This window comes from Scardinius erythrophthalmus (genome assembly GCF_964197995.2).
Source record: "Scardinius erythrophthalmus genome assembly, chromosome: 24".
In the NCBI taxonomy this organism is placed as follows: domain Eukaryota; kingdom Metazoa; phylum Chordata; class Actinopteri; order Cypriniformes; family Leuciscidae; genus Scardinius; species Scardinius erythrophthalmus.
The window spans coordinates 22,470,584-22,494,790 of record NC_138244.1 but is presented as its reverse complement, the minus strand read 5'-3'; the positions used below and the strand labels follow the sequence as shown (position 1 = coordinate 22,494,790).

The window sequence follows — 24,207 nt, the reverse complement described above, 5'->3', positions numbered from 1 at the left end:
GCATCAAAATCGCTATTTTTAAAACACTAAGAAGGCTCGACACAACATGAAACTTTGCTCGAAGTATCACCAGGGGCTCTACACATGAACTCGAGCATTGAGAACATTGTTTGTGTACACAGAGTTTACTAAAAAGAAAGATTTTGAACAACTTACTGTCTCTGTGTCCGCCGGCATTTTGTCAGTCAAAAATAGTCGATCTCCAAATGCAAGGAGGAAAGTAAAGATGGAAAGCTCCTAAAGCTTAGTTCCATATAAATTCACGGAAAATTTGTTGTTTTGTCGTTAGTGAAAATCAATATTGACCTTGTATTTGAAAAAGGATCCTCATATAAGAAACAATACTAAAATTCAGAGTCAGTTCATTCGCATTCGGAGATCGACTATTTTTGACTGTCAAAATGCCGGCGGACGGAAACAACAACAGCTACAGTGAGTTGTTGAAAATCTGACAAACAATGTTCTCAATGCTGGAGTTCATGTGTAGAGCCCCTGGTGATACTTCCAGCAAAGTTTCATGTTGTGTCGAGCCTCCTTAGTGTTTTAAAAATAGTGATTTTTTTTTACGCTATCATAGTCGTGCCCCTAGCACTCCCATTCAAAAGGCAATTTGACCGAAAACGAAAATACGGTCAAACCTAAAAGTGGCGTTTGTATTCTAATTTTGCTTTTAAACGAAAGTTCGCCTCGGATAGATTAACAAAAAGACCCTAGGTTGCATTTTGGCGAGAGTTCGCTTTAAGTCCACAGAAACAATGTGCTTCTCTGTTTCTCCAGTTTGGATGGATTTCCCCATCTACAGGTGTGACTGGAAAAGGTCTGTCGCTTCCGTAAGGAGTCATTCGGAATTCCGGACAGGCTGTGATTCTTTTCTTGGACAAAGAGACGCCTTTCAATCGATCATGCATCTCTGTGACAGGGTATCAAGTCCTCGGCTGGCATGTGTGAGCGCCAATTCCCATCTGAGCCAGACGTAATCGATACACCAGTAAACCACACACTGTAAACTCTCACAGGCTTCTGGCTAAGGCACTAATTGTGTTTTACAAAGACAACGCACCCTCACATCGTACAAATCTACACTTCTAAGCACCAAGAGCACTGGGGAATAAATCTAAATCTAAATGAAATCCACCATGCAGTAACAGCAAGGCCTTCTGTCTGAGGAAATAGTCACCGCTGCTCACAATGACACAATGACTGCCGATCAATGGACAATGAAAGGAGTGTTGATTTATATTTACACTTTAAAGCCTATAAAATTGAATACGGATTCTTGGGAAAGTACGACATACACAATAGGGATGTGCCTTGAGCCGAATATCTTATTTTGGAAATGCACAGAAAATGAATAACGCCTCCCCTAAAGGGACAAGGTTAGGATTGCTGCAGTAGTAATTTTTCAAAGCGATTTCAATACCACAGATATTGATAGCGGCTCCATTATGCCTGCAAATTATATACAATATAATTACCGAAATATATAATTGCAAGTCATTGGAAAAACATTGAAATATTTTTTTTTTTATTTCCTTCTCGAATAAGGTATTCAGCTTTGGGCACATCCCTAATACACAATATACATTTACTTATATAAGTAAAATACATACATAATTAAATATAATAATAATAATAATTTATTATAATTTTATTATAATTATAAAATTATTATAATCTAATTGCTATACAAATTATTCAAGTAATTAAATATAAATGTAAATATATAATATAGTTATATTAAATATTTATATATACATATAATTACTTGAACAATTTGTATAGCAAAATTATACAAGGATGTGTAAAAGTATATATAAATCCAATATGTATATCCAGTATGTATGTATGCATGTGTGTGTGTGTGTATATATATATATATATATATATATATATATATATATATATATATATATTTGAATATGAAATTATATAATGTATATATATATATATATATATATTAGGGCTTGCATAGACTAGTCGAGTAGTCGATAGATCGACTACTTCAACCACTAGTCGACGCTGTCGGAAACAATCGACTACTCGAGCGTCCATTAACCATAAATGAATTAAAAATGGCGAACATCACCAACAGACACCACACGTCAGATGTGTGGAAGTATTTCATCAAGCATGACAAAAATATAGTAATTGGCCAACTCTGCAAGAGGCCGTTCACATATTGCGTCTAAAAACGTGCGGAAAGCGCGGCCCTGCCGCTGTCTCCTACAAGCGCTTGCGCTCCCATTGCGTCTGACGTTGCTATGCAATCAACCATGAACTGCGCTCTCCATGATGACGACGAAGAAGTATCAGCAAAGGATTAATTGATTTCTAGCCCTTGCATTAGCTTTACTACTAGATATATTTCTGGAGATGAGAAGGAAAAACCCGCCTGGAAAAACTAGCGCACCACGTTGCTTCCATTATGAGCGCGCTCGCTGCGCGCCTACATTTGAAATGTCGACCTTGAGCGCGGAAAAGACGCGATATGTGAACGGCCCCGTCTGAAATGAAAGGCAAGAACGGCTATTTATTTGGCTTTAGACTGTTACATGAAAATTTTAAAATGAAATGTCATAATTATAATGTTTTGAGAGTTTACTTATGTAATTGTTGCATTAGGCTATGAATTAATAATGTTTATTGATAAGATCTAGCTATTTCATGTCTTTTCATTTACAGTAGCATGAAACACGAGTAGTCGAGTAACTCGAGTATTGTTTTGATAAGAAATCGACTAGCTGAAATCAGTAGTCGTGCAACCCCTAATATATATATATATATACATACATACATACATACATACATACATACATACATACATACATACATACATACATATAATTACTTGAACAATTTGTATAGCAAAATTATACAAGAAGGTATAAAAGTATATATATATATATATATACAGTGCTATGCATAAGTTTAGACACCCATGCTAAAGTTGACTAAAAAGAGGAATAAAAAATCATCTTTTGGAAATTGAACTTAATGCCTTAATTAAAAAATCCAACCTTTAAGGACACCAATTTTCTTTGTGAATGAATAATGTATCGTAAATAAATAAATGTTCTTCCTTAAAATACAGGGTGCATAAGTTTGGACACCCCTATGTTAAATTCCCATAGAGGCAGGCAGATTTTTATTTTTAAAGAACAGTTACTTCATGGATCCAGGATACTATGCATCCTGATAAAGTTCCCTTGGCCTTTGGAATTAAAATAGCCGCACATCATCACATAGCCTTCACCATACCTAGAGATTGGCATGGTTTTATTTCAGTTAGCCTAATAGCTGGTTTAATTTGCATTGAGAGATGATCTTATGGAAAGTACTTCATGCCAATCTCTAGGTGCATAGTATCCTGGATCCATGAAGTAACTGGCCTTTAAAAATAAAAATCTGCCTGCCTCTATGGGAATCTAACATAGGGGTGTCCAAACTTGTGCACCCTGTATTTTAAGGAAGAACATTTATTTATTTACGATACATTATTCATTCACAAAGAAAATTGGTGTCCTTAAAGGTTGGATTTTTCCAATTTTTTTTAATTAAGGCATTAAGTTCAATTTCCAAAAGATGATTTTTTTATTCCTCTTTTTAGTCAACTTTAACATGGGTGTCTAAACTTATGCATAGCACTGGATATATATATATCCAATCTTAAATCCCTTACCTTTCCCACGTAGGCCAGCAGACGTGCATTGAGAGGACTTTCATCTGAACTCAACCAGAACTCTGAGTTATCATCAGAAGAAACTGCAAACTGAAAATCACCTGGACAAGTGAGAGCGACGGACAGTGTGAGCGACAGGTAACAACGCTGCTTCTTATATACTGTATGTAGTATACACTTCTTTAATAACTCTGTGAATGTGATTGTGAGAGAATGTCATTCCGTATCTCCATGAAAAAATATCTAAAAGCAATTTTTACTTTTAATACAAAAGAGCATTTACCATCCTTGTACGGTAGAATGTATCCAAATATTCTCAGGCCGTAGTTCTTCCATTTTGGAGCCACAGCCAACTTCTTTACCGTAGTTCTCGTCTGGGGAGATGAAATGTTTGAATATGAAATTAGTATGTAAAATAACATTGTGGTGGGTAGAAAGACCGGCATGTCTCATCCCTGCATGTGAAAATAAATAATGATCTGATGATCGTTACAATGGAACTGAATCAATACTTGAACAGTGACAGTTTTCTTTTTAGAGCTGCTTTACAGCCAAAATAAACTCTGTTTGCATCATTAAATACTTTTACTGTCATCACTATAAAGTGTTATATAAATAAAGGTGACTTGACTTGGCAGTTTAAGATGGATTTTCATATATTTTCACATTTTAACCCTGTGTCTGGGATAAGAACAAAATAATGACATTTATACAATAAAATATTTGAAAAAAACAAATATGAATAATTAAGACATGACTAAAAGGTTCCATGTAAATTTTAATGCCATCACCATAAAATTTTTTGAAAATAAATAAAATAATAATAATAATAATTCCTATAGTTGTCAAAAATCAATCACTGAGAGATAATGGTGTTAATTAATGTTCTATTGTATTTCAAAATAAAATGCCTGTGTGAGTTTTGAAGCCGCTCCTGCTGTGTCTGTTCAGTCTCACCCTGCCATAAACACTAAACAGACACACACATCACAGTGTGTGTGAGACTGGAATCTCCGCTATCTGTCATCTGTTTACAAAACCACAAAGACAGAAAGATGGAGAACAGTACGTGTCTGTGTGTGCTTTTACTTTTGGGTGGGTTCTGTCAGACTTTTTTGTCTGTGATCTATAAAAACAGGCCGGCCAAAAAAAGAACAGAAAATAAATAAATCACAAGGTAAAAAGTTGAGGAAGTGGGAGGACTGTGTAGGGGGTCTGAACTAAACTGAATTCACAATAACAGTTCAGAAGCGTACTGTATAATTCCACCCGTTACAACCTGTAGGGGTTTTATCAACCTGTCAGTCAATTAAATGAAGCCACCCACATGTTGAGAGAAGGGTTCAGGTTTTCAGACACACCTTCCAAATCCAGATAATAATCAACAAGAAGGTGGTTCTTGATCAGTTAAAGGAATAATTCAGAGTAATAGAATTGGAAATAAAATATTATTATTAAAATCAAATAAATAAATTAAAAAATAAATCAATAAATAGTAAGTAAATGGTGACAGAATTGGCATATGGCCATGTGATACCAAAATGAAAGAAAATCAAACAAATGAATAAATACACTGATTGATTGATTGATTCAATGAATGAATGAATGAACTGATTGATTGATTGATTGATTAAATTAATGACTGACTGAATGAATGAATGAATGACTGAATGAATGAACTGATTGATTGATTCAATGAATGAATGAATGAATGAATAAACTGATTGATTGTTTCAATGAATGAATGAATGAATTAATGAATGAACTGATTTATTGATTGATTGATTGATTCAATGAACGAATGAATGAATGAACTGACTGATTGATTCAATGAATGACTGAATAAATGAATGAACTGATTGATTCAGTGAATGACTGAATAAATGAATGAACTGATTGATTCACTGAATGACTGAATGACTCAATGACTGACTGAATGAATGAATGAACTGATTGATTAAATGAATGAATGAATGAATGAACTGATTTATTGATTTATTGATTGATTGATTCAATGAATGAATGAATGAATGAACTGACTGATTGATTCAACGAATGAATGAATGAATGAATGAACTGACTGATTGATTCAACGAATGAATGAATGAATGAACTGACTGATTGATTCAATAAATGAATGGATGAATGAACTGATTGACTGACTGATGATTCATACATTTAAATAAATGATGGCAGAATTGTAATATGGCTAGGTGATACCAAAATAAAAGTAATCAAATCATCATCATCATCATCATCATCATCATAATAATAATAATAATACATCCATAATTAATGGTCAAAACTATCATTTATAATCTCATAACTTCTAAACCAACAATTAACTTGTATATTTTACTTGTACTAAATAAATACATTTACACTTGAAGCTTTTACATTTACACCAAAAATTTAAATTCTCTCATAATTTACTCACATTTATTTACTTAACCTGTATGAATTTCTCTTTTCTGCTGAACACAAAAAATAAGATATTTTGAAGAATGTCAGTAACCAAACAGTTTCTGGTTTCTTTTTTCTTTTTTTCTATACTATAGAAATGAACGGGAATCAGCAACTGTCTGGTTACCAACATTCTTCAAAATATCATCCTTTATGAACAACAGAAGAAAGAACTTCTTGCAGGTTTAGAACAATTTGAGGGTGAGTAAATGATGACAGAATTGAAATTTTTGGGTGAACTATCCCTTTAAAGGTCAAATGAAACAGACCAACAAGCACAGTTTCATTACTTGCATCCATTTATTTCCTATGAAACAGGGTGAACATTTCCTAAGGAGTGGGACATATCGAAGGGCTCATAAAACAGCCAATAGATTTTAATCACATCTCAGCTAAGCCATGTAAACTGATTTGCAATTAAAGCAGTTGCTATTGGGGGAGGGGCATTTGTGTTTAGAGAGCATTTGATTGGACAGAAATGTGGACACACCCTGGAGTGCAAGATTAGTCATCAAGATAGATGTACATTCTAAACACATTTATGTCCACTAAAATACATTTTAGATTGCATTTGTCTGCAGAACTCTAAAAATCTAATAACACTGAAGTTCTCTTCCACAAAAGAGAAATGGATTTTCCAACCGAGCGAAACATACTGACAAGTTCTTCTAAAGAGCAAATTCCTCCAAACGATCACATAGCTGCATGTTTATCCAGCTTTCTGCAAATATTTACTTTCCACCGTTTCAGTTACGCTTCACTAGGCTCCCCATGCAAATCCATGGCCGCTGTAGAGCGAGACGTGGGCTGGTGTTTTAAAAAGCCTATCTGACCAAACACAACACTGTCACATTACTCGAAAACTCAATTATGTTTCCTCATATCATCACGACAGCCGCCGTTTATACCAAAACAACAGGCTTTTAAATATCCCCCCTGAAGTTTATCATACCAATGACTGTAGAGGTGCATCATATCCTTGTTTTAGGAATATTTGTAGCATTAATCTACATTTTGCATTTTGCGTTTCCATTTTGCTCTACATACTCAATCATAACAGTATGCTCTATCTCATAAATCATACAAGCTAAACAGATACTCAATAATTAACGTGTTGAAATGAATAATTAACTAAGTCATCTAAAAACAAATTGTCCTCTTTAAAGCTAAAAACTGGCCACGGGGCCAATCAAAAGAGTACAAACTGTTTCAACATTGGAACTGAAGATTCATTTTTTAAATATCTCATCGCAGCTATACTGTACATCAGTAATTCTCAGAAACCATCATTATGCACAATTTCCAGAATAGATAAGCACAGCAACTGCTGCATTTGTCTTAAAGTTCCCCTGTGGTAAAAATCAAGCTTTTAATGTTGTTTATATGTCTATGTGGTGTTTTTAATATGCTTTAAGACAAACCATGTGCAAATTCATAAGTCAACACCATTGCTGAGTATTTTCAGATTATTTTTTAAAACTGCAGTGAGCCAAAGACAGTCTCAAAATCACGGTTTGAAATCGCTGGTGTTTCTGACATCACAAACTACCTTGTAACCAATCAGGTCAACGTGTGATCGCCAACGAGTGGATCTCTGAGCTGGAGTGAGTGAGTGGAGGCGGGGCTCATTTGCATATTAATATAACCGCGTATACTAAATGAGGCAAGGGTGTAGAGTTACATTCAAGCTATTTTAAGTAAAAAAAAAATTTTAAATATGTAATTTTGGTGATCAAAGATGAGTTTTAAGGGATAAAATGATTGACTACAGGGGGACTTTAAAATATGTTCCCACTGTTTTCCCGCTATAAACTCATGATGTGTATATGACCACACATGTCTCTTGAGATGGGAGTTTGAGTTATAGCCGCTCCAGGACAATAGACAAACCAATTTCATCTACCCTTCAGCCAAGAATACATGAATATGTGATCTGGTCTATGGGAGTTTTGAAGTATGAAAGACATATACATGAGCATATTCTTGAGAAAATAACAAAGACCTAGCCACGTGTTCAAAGTCTGAGACCTTCATGTAAACCTGGAAGTTTTAGAATGTACAATGAACCAAAAAAAAAAGGAAGATTCTGCATTATATTTAGTCACTAATTTGTGACATTGATCATGTTACTTCTTTGTCAGATGTTATTTCTTTTATTGAAGCACAAGAAACCCCAGCATCAAACAAATGATGCTGGAGAACATAATCGTTGGGTTTCGTTCATTTTAGCTAGCTCATTACAGCAAAAGAGGAAAAAAAAAAAAAAAAAAAAAATGTATTCGCTCAAATTGTTATGCTGATAATATAATGTCATAAAAAGCATAGAATAGTCTCAGACTTCTATATTCATACTCACATGGGGGTAGAGAGGGAAATGCAGGTTCTTCCTGAGCTGAGCGACTGAGGAGCCACACCAGTCTTCAAACACGTGGAGGTTCGCTTGACCTTTAAACTGTCAAGAAGACACATGGAAGGCATGAATTAAGATTACTTTCTGAGACACTGGTGAAGTGAACCAAAAACCTCAATACAATCACTGTAACCTCAAAAAGGTTGGGTCAGTCTTTTTTTTTTAAAGAAATGAATACTTTTATTCAGCAAAAGGTGCATTAAATTAATCAAAAGTGACCGTAAAGACATTTACAAAAGGTTTCTATTTCAAATAAACGCTGTTCTTTTGAACTTTCTATTCATCACAGAATCCTGAAAAACATTTTTTATCACTGTCTCCACAAATATATAAAACAGTTTTCAACATTGATGATAATCAGAAATGTTTATTGAGCATCAAATCAGCATATTACAATGCTTTCTGAAGGATCATGTGACACTGAAGACTGGAGTAATGATGCTGAAATTGATCACAGGAATAAATTACATTTTATAATGTATTCAAATAAAAAATAATAATTTCAAATTGTAATAATATTTCAACATATTACTGGTTTTTTTATTAGATTGATCAAATAAATGCAGTCTTGTTGAGCAAAAGAGACTCTTTTAAAAAAATCTTACCGACACCAAACATATAGGCCTACAGTATATATATTTTTTCAGCCAAATATTTAAATGTTCAAGCCTAATGCTGTCACAAATTACCATATGCATAAATTATCAAATAAATGACATAATTTGACATAATTTGACATAAATTAGATACTATTTAACACAATATTGCTTCCTCAGTAGTTCGTTTATTGCCTACGTTACTTCAGATGATTGTTTTTAGGCTTCAAAATTCATAAAAGCTGTGTTCATTAGTGAAAACGATGAACAAAACGTGTAAGAATCAAATTTTGTATCTCACAAAGCTTATTTTCTGCAACAATCCAAAAACCAATGGAAAAATCCTATTGGGTTTTTGTCAATGGAAACAGGTTGATGCATTAAAAAAGCCAATCCCTGCAGCACTCTATAGTCTTTTATAAAAACAACCACGATTTTTGGGAAACCTCTGCAGTATTATAAGATTCACAGCTGAATGACACTAGGGATTGAGTCACCAAACCGCTGAAGATCCGTGAGAAGAAGGGATGTAGATCAAATCCTGTACTGACCGCTGCTAAGTGACCTCAACAGAACTGAACCGCCATGTTTTGACCCACAAGGAGTTAGGCATTAATAAAACACAACAGCTATTTAGACGACTGGTGTTAAGGCACATTGTTCCACACGCTCAACGGAGCGTCTACAGGTCCCCCCCCCCACAAAAAAAAAACCCACAATAAAACACAGCGGAGAACATCAGAGGTGTTGCACCCCGAAGCTAGAGTGAGGAAAATGAGAACATTTTCCAGCCCAGTAGAAAAATCCGATCGTTTCAGAAAGCGCTCATGGCGCTCGCTTCTGATGGGGCGTGTCACAAACGATTAGCATCAGTTAGCATGCTAAAGCACGGATGACCACGTACAATACTGAGAATGCCTCCTCTCGCCGATGTCAGTTAAAGCTTTTTAAGCCCGACAAATAGAACCGACATATTCACATTAGACAGCCGGCTACACTTTCAAGCGAGTATATTTTATTCCCGGTATTTGGTGCCTGTCAGAAGACATTAGACTCGAGCAGACAGAAGAGAACTGGGAGTTATTGTTTATTCCTTGCTGTTGGCGTGAAATTGATTCTTTTCTCTCCCTCTGCGAATTCTCTAAACGCGATCAATACGAGAAGATCAGAAGCACAATTCTGTTACACACCACATTTGCACACACCACAGAGACTCAGAATAAAGGCACCTTGCGGTTGAGGAACCGGAGGGAAATTCATTCGCTTTCATGAACTGGAGAAAGTTTGGATGCATCAGTTTGCAATGAATCTTTGATGTACAAATGTTCCTGACCATCACAGTTGAGTTGAACTCGGTCAACCCATCAGTTCTGTACTTTATCTAATAGTACTTTCGGTAACTGACCTCAGACACAGGAGGGATGGTGGGCTTCTTGCTGAGAAAGCTTGAAGCAGTTGGTGAAGCAATTTCAAGGCCTTTCCAGGAGTCATATCATGCAAAAAAAATAATAATATGGCTCTTTTGAAATAAGAGTTTGTAGATTACTATGTTCAAACCCATACAAAGCTGCAAAAATAGCTCCTTCAGAAATCTTCAAGGTTGTGACATAACACGGATGGACAGGGCTCCAAAAAAAAATTGTCTATCCATTTTTTTTATCTTTTTTGGGTGATAGCTTGTTAACGATGGTTGTTCAGAGGTTTAGTTCCCATTTAATGGCGCAATTCACCCTTCGCAGGGAGTTTGATTGACAGGCGATCTGACCAATCATAACCTGCCATCCGCCGAATCCGCCATTTTGTCCGACAAAGCAGTTAGGGGTCGTTAACGATTTGAACTTGAAAAGCGGTGTGTCCTGACATCTTTCCGCGGTTGAAACAACATTCCTTCTGATGTTTATTCATATTTATTTGATGCTATAAATTAACTAGAAGGAAGAGATCGGTTCACGAGCAGCTTTAACCCTCAGAGGTCGGAGATCACGCCAGCGTGATCTGCTCGCTTTTTTCCTTATGAGTTGAATTGAGACCCGAAATACTCTTTTGACTTTGATTTTACAAAACAAGTTTCATACATCAATCGATTCTGTTAAATGTGTATTATTTTTGTGTATACTCACAATAAAAACAAAGTGCTGTGCTTTTTGCCAAATAAAGAAAAATAAACACGAGGCGAGTTCTGCCTTCTCTCTGTCAGTGTAGTCCATTCTGAAACGCGTCCGAAAATGAACAATAACTCAGCGAATACTCAGTCAAACAGGCATACAGTCACACAGGCATGAAGCTTGAATTCTCTTCTTTTTAATGAAGTAATTTATATAAAAAACAAATATTCTCATCTTGTGAAATCTGTATTAAAAGAGAGCGATTCCAGTCGAGCTAATTACATCTGATTCAGATGTAATGTGACTCCGCCCACGGAGAGCGTGCGCTATTCAAACGCAAATGGCTGAGGCAATCCGCGCAATCCTGTGAACGCCCCCATATCAGCGCGAGAAAACACAAGTTTATTCAGATCATTACTTGTTTACACCGTCTTGCAGCTGTGAGGAATAATAATGGAAAATGTCCCCCAGAAGTGCGGGTATATCGAGGAGCGAGCTGAGGAATACTAGTAAGTTTTTTCCTTCTCACGTGAATTTCTTCACGTGGGTTTCTGTTTATGAATGAATGAACGGCAGAGATGCGCGCTGTTTACCACAGCTGGCAAAGACAGTTTAAATTTAAATCGCGTGTGTGAATGAATGATGATGTTTCAGCAAACTGTATTGCTATACTGAGATGAGTAAAAATCGACTGAAATATGCTGAAATAAAATGTAGGCTATTTGTATAAGCAACGTATTAAACTGCAAATTAACAATATGCCCTAATATTTCATGAAAACAACGTTACAGTCAGGCGAAATATGAAAGTAATGAATACATAGATAAAATGTAGGCCTAAAATCATTTTTTTTAACAAAGAAAGAGTACACATGAAATATTGTTGAAATTGTAATATTGTTGTAATTGTAACCTTTTTAATAAAATGGCAAAACATATTTACAAGATAGATGTAAGCAAAATCTTAAATGGTCAATATAAGTCTTCTTCTAAATATATCTTGCATTGTGGCTCAGTGTCACACCTGAATGAATGGCTAATTATGCAGAGTCATTATGCAGAGTGGGTGTTCTAAGTTGTAAACCACTCCTCGTTCACGCCCCCTCGCATATTGGCTTTCCAAGCAAAACCTGTTTTACATCAATTTAAATCAATGTATTGTTTTATGTGAACGATAAAGCAAGACTATTTTCACATAATTTTGAAGAAAAAACACTAGGCGAGGACATCCATTATTCAAAAGTCTTATTGACACATATTTACTATGTGTTTTGTGGCCTTATTTCAGAAATTTTAGTTTTTAGTTTTTTCAATATCCATGCATAAACATTATTCTCTCAAAAATGAAAACATGTACATACACGTGGCTCACATATTATGGTAGCCCTGTTTGTGCTTTATAGAGTGAATTTACACCTTTGCCATTTATGTGTTTATAAGCAACTGAAAAAAGCACAAATGTCAGGGCATGTCAGAACATCTCAAGGGCCCCAAAAACAGCCCAGACCCCAGAGGGTTAACTAAGGCGCTACAGCGATCTGTCACGGCACATTAAAGGAGAACTCCGGTCAATTTTAACATTGAGCTCATTTTTTTGTACATTTGGAGTGCTGTCAATACAGAGAACAACGACAAAAATCGGTGTTGCTTACACAGAGTTATTGTATTTTTAAAATTTGCACCCTGTTGACTTCAATAGGGCAAGTACTACACCTGCTTTTAGCCTCTTAACATCCTTGATGTGTCATTACAAGTGCCAGCGCAAATACCTGTGTTTACATCCTGTTTTCGGTTGAAGTCCAAAGTAGTCGATTGCCGAGTTCACGCGCGTGATCATAGGTAACTAAACCTATGCGCGTGAACTCGGCAATCGACTACTGTGGACTTCAACCGAAAACAGGATGTAAACAGGTATTTGCGCTGGCTTAAATAACATCATTTTTATACATATCTTTCACATCTACTGCAGTCCGATTCACTCATGTTCACTCTGAAGGAATCACTCACATTTTCTGTGCACTTGTAATGACACATCAAGGATATTAAGAGGCTAAAAGCAGGTTTAGTACTTGCCCCATTGAAGTGCAAATTTTAAAAATACAATAACTCGGTGTAGGCAACACCGATTTTTGTCGTTGTTCTCTGTATTGACAGCACTCCAAATGTACAAAAAAATGAGCTCAATGTTAAAATTGACCGTAGTTCTCCTTTAAAAAGCCACAAAAAAACGTTTTTATTGTTTAAATTTCTTTTAAAGGACCAAAGTTGAGGTTTTGTTTCATATCAAAACCTGGTCTGACCTGTCTGTCGACGTATCGTCAGTGTCCACTTTGCTCCGTGAGAACATGATGTGTGGCGTGAGAGCGGCATGGCTTTTCGGACGTAGCAACAGTAACAAAAGGTGTGGGTCTTTACAATGGTAGTAGATTTTACATTATTGTCTAATAATTCTCTCTTTGTTGTGTTTGTGTCAATTTCTGTTGCTGTTTGGAGCTCTGGCTGAAGCAGTGCTAACTATGGCCGCATTTCCACCGCAGGAACTTTCCCCAGGAACTAGGAACTTTGGGCTGGTACTCGGTGTGTTTACACCACAGGAACCAGGCTCTAAATGAAGTTCCGGGTAAATATTTCCCCCTCCATAAGTCCCTGCTCACGAGGTAGTACTTTTCCAAAGTTCAGGAACTTCCAGGGGTGGGACTTGGGCGCTGAACATGCTGATTGGTTGAGTTCATGCCGCATTTTGATTGGTTGACTCCACGCAGCATTTTATTCAACCACCATCTGTTGCGGTGCGTACAGTAATAGTCTATTCCCACGGTTGTCAAACTGGGGTACGTGGACTGATTTCAGGGGGTACGCGAATTGCCGGTAATCTTGACAACCGCACCACCGCGGTGGCTGAGTAGTACCGGCGGTGGTTTGCCAAAAAAAAAATTAATGCTGTTTTACATTAATATTATGACACACAAAGCTTTGTTTACAAAATAAATAATAGGTTAGCAATTAAATGTTATATCGCAGCCATGGAAAAGTTTGAATTCATGACGAATGAGAGAGTTGTGCGTGAGCCCATAAACTTAAGCTTTTTTGGCTTTGAATTCTGGTTTGCAATCTGGTCATCCGATTATTAGCGAATTTAAAAATATTTCATTAGCTATTCCTTATAGAGAGCTTGAACCGTCTACTTTTAAACAAAACAATTCAAAACGAAAATAAACCGACTAGCATGTAGCCTAATCCGTATGAAGTGTGCATTTCTCTCTATAGGCGCGTTCACTGCGAAGATGACGAGTCAGCATCGTCAGCAACTAACTAACACTGACACAAAAAAACAAACACTTTATTAATAAACTATTCAAATGTCTCATTGCTATATTTGACACGTTCATTACTTTTGCCGGCTCTTGACAGCTGTTATGTGCGTTACTGGCAGCGTCACCCTCTGGTTACATGAACTCGTCACCACCGCATCAGCACCAGAACATGGAGATTTTATTTTAGAGAATGATCGCACAACAGACATTAGAACATTAGATATTCTATAATTAAATCAACTAATCGAATATTCAAAAATCGTGACTCATCCCTGTATGGAATCTCTTGTTTCTTTTCCCATATCTTGCGTCTCACCCATTTCCAAAGGGGATTATAAACGTTTCTTCCTTTGCTCGCTTTTAGGTCGATTATTTTCGTATTTTTTACTGTGTTAGGACAGATAGCCTACATTTTTACTTGTACGTCAAATTCTTTTTAACACAGTTTGTGCTTGTTATTAGACATATGATAGCCTAATTGGTAAGGCGCGTCAAGTTCATTTGTAAAGCGCGTTTCACACGCGCGGGTGATTTTAGTTTGGCTTTCTCTGGCAGCGCGCAAACATAGCCTAAATGCCATATGAGTGGCTAAATGCCCTTAATTGTGGAAGATAGAATTCGCTCTTCATACCTTTTACAAGTAGAAAACATGAAGATATCAGAAAATAGATCGATGGTCTCTTTCCTGCTCGTGTCCCACATCCCTCTCAAAGAGCAGAGCGGTAGGCTGTATCACGCGTCTTTGTGTGGAAAATTTAACTTAAGTTTTTATTTATTTATTTATTTTTAAATAGATTCAACTTTATTATATTATGTAAGTTACCAGTATTTACTGATATTTATTTCAATGCTTTACAGGCTTTAGTGTGTTGTTTCTTTGTTTTGTTTTTTTATTTATTTCAAAACAACCCCCAGACCACCGCAACACCGCCGGTATTTGGGTCCATACCGCGGTGGTAAAAAACTGCCACCGTCACAGCCCTATTTGTATCATATGTTGACTTTTGATTAGATTTGTATCATATGTTTATGATTCTATTCACTATTCTCGACAAAATGAATAAAAATAAATATTAATAAAAATAAAAAAAACTTGTTGTTAACAATTGGTGGTGTTGGGGGTACTCCGGAAGATCTATAATGTCTCAGGGGGTACATGCCTGTTAAAAGTTTGGGAACCACTGGTCTATTCGAATCAACAATGGAGTTTAAAAAATACGCCTGATGGACCGACGACGAGGTTCAGGCTTTATTAAGCTTAAATTCAGAGGATGACATCCAGCGGGAACTGTAAAGTCGCGTGCAGTCCTACCGGACTATTTGCCTAATCTTCACAGTACTTTAGACCGCAGTGGAAACGGGTAGCAACAGGTCTGGGGAAAAAAAAGTTCCTGGGACAAATTGTTCCGGTTAATTTCGGTGGAAACGCGGCTTATATTGGACCCAGCAACAAACCCAAGCAGTGAAATCCATGTGAAAATCTTAGCCAATCATAAAATAGATCACTTACATAGGGGTCTTAAAGGTACAGTAACAAAAGGTTAAAATAGATCTGTCATCACTTACTCACCACTAACAACATCGGATCCCCACTGAGTTTCATTATTTGGACACGTTCAAAAATATTTAAGATATTTCAAAATATCTTTTGTGTTCCACAGAAGAAAAGTACACAGGCTTTTATACAAAGCATTTTATAAAAGTGGGCTTACAATGTTCAAGGAGGAAAAATCTAAAAAGTAAAGGATATGGCCACTTTTCAACTGAATAATGACTGTTTACTATTGTCTTTTTAGAGCTGCTTTACAGCAGAATTGAATTCTGTTTGCAACACTGAATCATTATTTTCTAGGGGTGTAACAATATATCAAAAAATGCAACAATATGTATCGTGGATAGTGAAAAATTCTATATATTATATAATGTTGAATATAATGTATAATAATGCAATGGGGGAATATATGTGGGTCCTGATAATGCCAAATGTCTAATGTAACCAGTAAAAAGTGGCCTACATTATTTTAAATGTCTAGTCAGTGAAAGAGTGCAAGCATATTCATCTAAAATAATTGTTTTCAGCTTCAGAATCATGAATATTTTTATTCTGGTGTCTTTATTGTCTGTGCTTTGGGTTTCCAGCTCCAAGTTCAAGCCTATTCATTTACACCCACAATGTAATATCAAATTTAGCATTTTAATCAACAGAAAATATTGTTAACCCTTTATCATATGTCTTGGAGTATCACAATAATATCGTATCGTGAGTTCAGTATCGTGATATGTATCGAATCGTGACATGAGGGTATCGTTACACCCCTCTTATTTTCCTATTATCACTGTAAAGCAACTTCGAAACAACCTGTATTTTATTAAGCCTTTAATAAATAAAGGTGACGACTTGATTTAACACTTTAACAGCAGAGTTGAAAGCACTGACCACATGCTGATCTAAGACCACATGTATTTCCATCCTATCTTTAACAATGTCACACCCTCGGAGATGTCTACACTCGCCCTGAATTTCTACAAGGGGAAATGAAAGTTTCCAACATACAAGAATAGTCTGAAAATAGTTTCTGTTTTACAACCACCGGGAATGATATAAGCATCAATAATGTGCACTTTGATTCAATTCTCGCAACTGTTTTATTGCGTATCCTGTTGAATTCAGTGAGTCAGTCTCTCATTTGTGCTGTGAGCTTTTATCCTCGGTTCCAGCCCACAAACTAGGCCACAGAGATTAACCCTGCGATTCCACTGCTATAAATAAACACCATCAAGCAGAACATACTGTATTTTCATAGAGTGCCATTCTTGTTTAAAACCACAGGGATTTTTTAGAGAGGTTTTGATTAAACTCAATCGCCTTCATGGGTAAATATGGCAGCTGTCTTCAATGTTCATATAATCTTCATGTAATATCTCCTGTGCTCTTGATTGATTGAAAGATTCATTGCAACGCCAAAAAGCAATGAAATACTACAGTAACTAAAATTCCAATTCCAAAATTCCAATTGTAAATTCTGAAGTCATAAGAGAGCTTTAGCAATAAACAGACTGAGATTTAAAGTCGTTATTCATTGATAATCTATCTCGCCAGAGAGCCGTTAACTCCAGAACCACTGTAACCGGATCAGTGAATCATTGAGTTGAACTTGAAGATCGCGCCATTGAAAAGAGTTTCCAAAGAGTGACTCATTCAAATCGCTCTTTGGGAAATGGATTTTTTCAATCAGCAAATCAGAGAATCCACTGTTCCCGCTACTCTTTCACAATGTTTATTCCTATTCCAGTCTTGCTCACAGGGGGTTGTGTGGATCGGTCACGGCTCTGAGTCTGATTTAAGAACCTTACTTACGCAGCTCTTCAACAGCTCAATGTGACTTGAAGAGGCAAGACTGACCTTCTGAGCATGCTAGTTCTTGTCATCCCCCAGTTAATGCAGTCGCCCCAAAATTATTTGGACACTTATGCCACACTTAAACATGTTTGAAGGTCACTGCATTAGATTCAAAATATAATGGCAAGGGAATCTGCAAACAAAAGCTGCAAGTGTCAGGGTTTGGTGAGGGATGCGGCGAGGAAAAGGGGCTTTTATTTGACAAAAAATAAAACAAAACAATCAAAAACTACCCCAGGCAGGCAGGACTGGACAAGGTAACAAGAACCGGATATATATGTATATATACAGTATATATGATGACAAACTGGCACATGACTACAAACACAAGGAGCATAAATAGGGAGCAAAAAAAGCAGGTAATGAGGGAGGACAGGTGGGACAGATGAACCAATAATCCCATGAGTGACAAAACATGGAGAATGAGTGTCCGAACCCAGACATGGAACCAAAACCAAAATAGATATGAGTGCCGGGATCCGAACACCACGCTCCGAACACGAAACAAGGTACAAGGACAATAGAGCGCACGGCTCGAAACCGCATGCTCACACAAAATCAAGATGACATATGAGTGTCATATATAATATAATATAATATAATATAATATAATATAATATAATATAATATAATATAATATAATATAATATAATATAATATAATATAATATACATGTTTTTGAAAGAAATCTCTTCCACTCACTCTAAGGCTGCATTTATTTGATCCAAAATACAAACAGTAATATTGTGAGCTAACGGTTCTGTGTGAACTATTTTAATATATTTAAAAAAATGAATGTTAATGTAATTTATTCCTTTGATGCAAAGTTGAATTGTCAGCATCATTACTCCAGTCTTCAGTGAACCGTCAGAAATCATTCTGTTATGCTGATTTGTGGATCAACCTATTTGGCCCAAATGCTTTTTCTTCTGATTAAACATAATTCTTTTCACAATAGGTTTTCATTTACTGTCAATTGCCAAAAAGTTGTATCGCATGAAACCTGGAGAATCCATAAAAATGTAATTCAATACGCTCAAGATTTGAATCTATTCTAACATGAATATAGGAAATATGAAATGGCATATATCAACTGGATTGTTTGTTGTGTGTGTTGCTTTATGTATCCATTGATCGATCTCTCAAACGATCACTCATCTGTGTCCTTTATGATGTCACATGGCCTCATATTGATTGATGATAGTAATCAAACGCTCTCATTAATGCATTAATGGGAACTCTGCTGCTTCCCAGAACCGGCTAATGACCTGTATTTGGGAAGACGAAGAAAGAGAGTCCGCTCCTCAGATTAATGTTACACACCCTCTGGAGGAATACTGACATCCCAGCTAACAGGGAACGCTCTCCGAACACAGGCTGGCTTTCTGGCAAGGTTCTCTCAAAGTTATGAACAAACGTTCTTCCAGGAACATTAATAGAATGTTCGTTCAAAGTTGCCTGGTCTTTAATAATGTTCTCAAGACGTAAGCACAAAAACATCATTATAAAAATATTTTGTTCATAGAACATTTTCTGAAACATTTCAGTTGGGAATTCATTTAAATTTTTTACTTGTTTCAGAGAACATTCAAAAGTAACTTTCCCAAAATGTTTGCAAAGTGATATACTATAATGTTTCCTTAACGCTCGCAAAACCACATTTTTAAAACATTTAAAAAACACTTAGAAATAACGTTTTAATGGGAACGTTAGCAAAATGTTCTTAGAACATGTTTAGTTTGTGTTAGCTTGGATCACCCTGTCACATCATTATTGCTATAAATGCTAATCTATGCTATGAAAATAATTGTCTTATCTGGCTGGAAATATTTATTTTATTTTATATACAGAAGTAAAATTAATGTCAAGTGATCACTTTGTCACTGCAACTGCAGTTAACGTCCCATGAGAGTTGTTGTGTTTGGGAATTTTTGGTAGGGTTCACATACTACAAAATGACTGAGAATCACACACCGGTCAGAAAAATCACACCATACAAACTTTACAGAGACAGAAAAGATGGCCCTGTTCCAGCACAAAGAATCACCAGAGTAATATATTTTTCCCAGGAGCCTATTGTATTTCTAAGAGCAAACCTCACATCCCATGAGTGCGTCTAAAAAAGCATCTGACCTTCACTTTTCTCTGTCAGTCCGGATGAAGCCCATTGATCTAAATCCTCTCAATACCAGACACTAAGCCCAAGCCCAACAGCAACCCACGGAGGAATCACGTTCCACGAAAGCAGGCTCTTGTGTGACACAGACAAACAATCCACCAACGCTCAGAATGACAAGCAATGCCACCATTTGTCACCCACAATGCCTCTGGGATCGGGCATCAGAGACGTGGCGTGCTCCACAATTGTGCATCTGTGGGCATCTAATGCAGAATTGCTCTCTGGAGTCGGTCTAGACAGTATGCTATGCTACGTTCCCATTTGTGGTAAAGGCCAAAGTGGTCGGCTAGTCCACCAACAAACAACAAGCTGATCGGTGATGTCTCAAGTCACTCAAGACCCCACAGCAATTCCATTGAGTGCAACAGCCGTTAACAGTGCACATCTGAAGGAAATATTCCATTATTTAGCTTCTATATTTCAGCTTTAATATATCAGCCACAATTTCTTATCGGGTTGATAACTAAAACTTAAAAAATGATCATATATCTGCCGATACCGATATGGAGACCGATATATCGTACCTATACAGTAGTGGCCAAAAGTGATGTCCGGAGAGAATATATGATTTTAATGACCCTACAAGTTTGATTAAATCATCAAAATGAGGAAAACTTTTTTTTTTATATATATATATATATATATATATTTTAAAAATGAGTGGACAATAAAACACTAAACTTGGTTATTTATCTGACAAAGTTGTTTGGCAAAAAAAAGTTGGCGAACTATAGCTACAGGTTTTATTTTACTATGTAAAAAAATGCATCAAAAATCAAAAAGCATGCATTGACAACTGCATGTTCAGTTATTAATACTTCATTGGTTCTCTCTTGTTTTTGCATGTGTTCATAATTTCTTTGCATGATAGCCTGGCCAAAAATGTCCGCACAATTTGACATGTTTTATTGTGATTTCACAAACAAAACAATTGACTCCAAGCACAACTACGCAAAAAAAAAAAAAAAAAAAAAATTGAATAAAGGATGAAGATGTCAATTTTCCTATAGGCTGGACGCTTTGGCCACTACTGTATATGGAGGGTGCTAAAGTGTTCTTTTGGTGCTATTAGCTTGTTTCGCTAATAGTGTTGGAGACCTGGACGTTATCGAGTGCACTCATTCAATCCCATAATGCACCTCAATAACGAGTGTGCAACCAATGTACACTCAACAGCTAGAGAATACCCATAATGCACTGTGACGGTCGCGTCAAATGAATTCCCGCGTCTAACCAGAAGATGGCGCCCGCAACAGTGAATGAGGGTATAGCGGGCGATTTCAAACAGAGCCTCTGACTTCCGTTCTTTGACTGACTGGTTGGAGAAAAAATCTGCAGGAAAGTGGATCTCGAGGGCCAGAGTTGAGAACCCCTGGCCTAGATTTTGCAAACTAATCAATTAATGCAATGATTAACGTAATTAGCAAACTATTGGTTGATTAGCCGGTTAGCTTAGTCAACAGTTTTACTTGTTTTCACTGTTAGACACTAAGGGGGCGCTATTACGCAACTTCTGAAAGAGCAAAACACAGGCGAAGAAGAAGCAGAAACAAGTGATAGCATATTTAATGCATATGTAAAATAACGTGATCATCAACATTAAACAGCATATAAATCAAAACTGCCTAATGTTACTGAATGAAATGTCGACCAGGACGAGCTACAGGACTGTGCAACCTTAGAGGGTGTTTGTGGACTTGATCTACTCCATCTATGCTTTAATCATCATAGTCTTTGACAAAAACACGATTTTCTTAGCCTGGCAAGCCAGACCTACATCAAGATGTTAGGTCTGGAAACTCACCATAGTCACGGCTCAATCCGAGGGGCGGGATAAACGGCTGTCTTTCAAATTCCCTCTGCACGCAATAGGACAGCGCTTCAACCAACCAGAGCGTTTTCCCAACAGCGGAGCTTAGTTGATAGATTCAACTTTTGCCATATCTGGCCGGCAAAACGACGAACACATCTTCCTTTTTTTAAGAATGACTTAAGTGCCGTTCTTTGCTCTTTTCTCAAAGAAAAACTTAACTCCAAGTCCTCCAGAGTCGCGGCCAAAGCCGATTCGAAAGACCGTTGTTCTCCATCAGCAGCCGCCATTCTTTGTTTTCAAGTAGCAGCAGGTAACCGTCGCAACTCTGTCGTGTATGTTAAGCCCGCCCCCGCCTACTCTATACACAACGTGATTGGCCTGACCCAATCTGGGTTTTTGCAGCGAGAAGGTTTATTGAGAGTTGCTAGACGTACCTGGCTGCGAAATACATTTTGCTGCCGCTAGGGTGCGTCTAGATTTCTAGGCTACGATTTTCTCAGCTTTTTGCTAAAAATGTTGTTTTTTAATGAAACTTAATTAACATTCAAGTGTTGATAAAAAAACAGTTTTTTTTTTGTAAAATCAGAGGCTCGGTTCTTTCTTTTGATGTATTGCATGTTCAGATAGTCATACAACAAAATATTCTGGGGACAATGAAAATTTTGTGAAAACTATCAAAAATGCTAGCGGTGGCTGGCGGCATTATTAAAAAAAAACGCTGGTGGGGAAGAAGTTAAAAACATCTTTTCATTCTGCTCCATCTAACTGTTTGTGAATACAATAACATATCATACATACTGTAAACACTCCCTACAAAATGTGTCAAACTTGCCAAACCATTCAGTACTTCCTTAAGACCAATTATTCAGCTAGCCATTTAGGAAGCACACAGACAAGCCAATTTAGACAAGTTTTTGTAGTTTTGTTGCTATTGAAGATGTTTGTGCTTGAGATCATAGATATAATACAGAAATACCAGCTCTGGTCTTCGTGACTGTACTGTAATAACTCGATGGGAAGTTGCTGATGCTCACAATTTTCTCAAATCTCTAATGACACATAATGGCTTTGGATAACTGCTGTCAGCACTGTCATTTAGCGGCAACTGGGAGACTAAAGAGAGTTCCTCAAAGAAGGAAAACGAATATCATCCTCAGAGGAGGAAAAAAAGCAATGATGCTCTTAGCACAAAAGCAGAAATGTGGAAATGAATGCGAGCAGTGAAGGCCAGAGGTCAAAGTCATCTATATGAAACTGACGTATCAAGCAGCCCACTGCCGTTGCAGTGAATCTATAAAGCGCCATAAATTCAACACACCGTCTATTGACTGTAGTCCTGCTAATGGCCTCGTGCCCATTACCATCAATCCTCCATCAGTCCCTTCTCCTTAACCTCGCACCTACATCTCTTCATGAAGGGTTCAAGGTCTGTCCATCTTTTTTAATCGTTGTCTCTCATTGGTTGAGTGAATGGCCAATCAGAACAGCCGACTTTGCCAATGATCTCACAAAACCACAAGCCATCCCTCTTGTCACGAGTTTCGGAAATGAATTGCTCTAATTTTAAGCGATATCAGCCTCTGTTTGCTTTGCTAAGCTGTGAACATCTGCCTGAACTCAGGGGCTGTTATTCGGCTAGCTATCACTTGTGTTCACTCCTATAAATAACACGGCTTGTGAGACCTGTCAGGGACCGGCCATCCATTCTCCCAGAAGCAACTGGGGCTGACGCTTAACACAACATTCAACACAGGAGAAAAGCAAAAGCTGCAAACATATAAAGAACACTACTAGTACATGTAGTACTTGTACAGTTTTCTGCAGTCAGATAAAAAAATATATATATATTAAAAAAATATATATATATATATTTTTTTTTTATCTGAGATCATAGATATAATAGAGAGAAAAAAATATATATAGTTTTTTTTTCAGTAATGTTTCATATTGCATATATATTTAGCCTATATTTAATTGTATATATATTTTTTATTAGTACTAAGGACTCTGTGAAATCATTCAAGAAATCAAGTCTATTATCATAAGGATGCATTCATATTATTAGTATTATTATTTTTTCTTTGACCAATGTTAAAATTCAATACTTTGAGCAGTGTTGGTATTGTAAACTATAACTATAAAAAATAAATAGTGATTGAAATAAAGCTGAAACAAAATAAAATATAAATATTACAATGAAAATTAGAAATGTTGCTTTGGCAACTAATGGTATACTCTGTATATGTGCG

The 24,207-nt window shown here is 36.6% G+C and overlaps 1 protein-coding gene across 1 annotated transcript in view; it reads right to left on the bottom strand.

Annotated features, from left to right (window-relative positions):
* Positions 1 to 24,207, bottom strand: part of b4galnt4a (beta-1,4-N-acetyl-galactosaminyl transferase 4a) — a gene marked incomplete at its 5' end in the record, with an annotated part of 208,665 nt that overhangs the window by 78,513 nt on the left and 105,945 nt on the right. Inside the window, 3 exons of the mRNA XM_081355789.1 lie at positions 3,680 to 3,780; positions 3,963 to 4,053; positions 8,499 to 8,594. Of these exons, the coding sequence (XP_081211915.1) occupies positions 3,680 to 3,780; positions 3,963 to 4,053; positions 8,499 to 8,594 (288 nt within the window). The remainder of the gene's footprint in view (positions 1 to 3,679; positions 3,781 to 3,962; positions 4,054 to 8,498; positions 8,595 to 24,207) is intronic.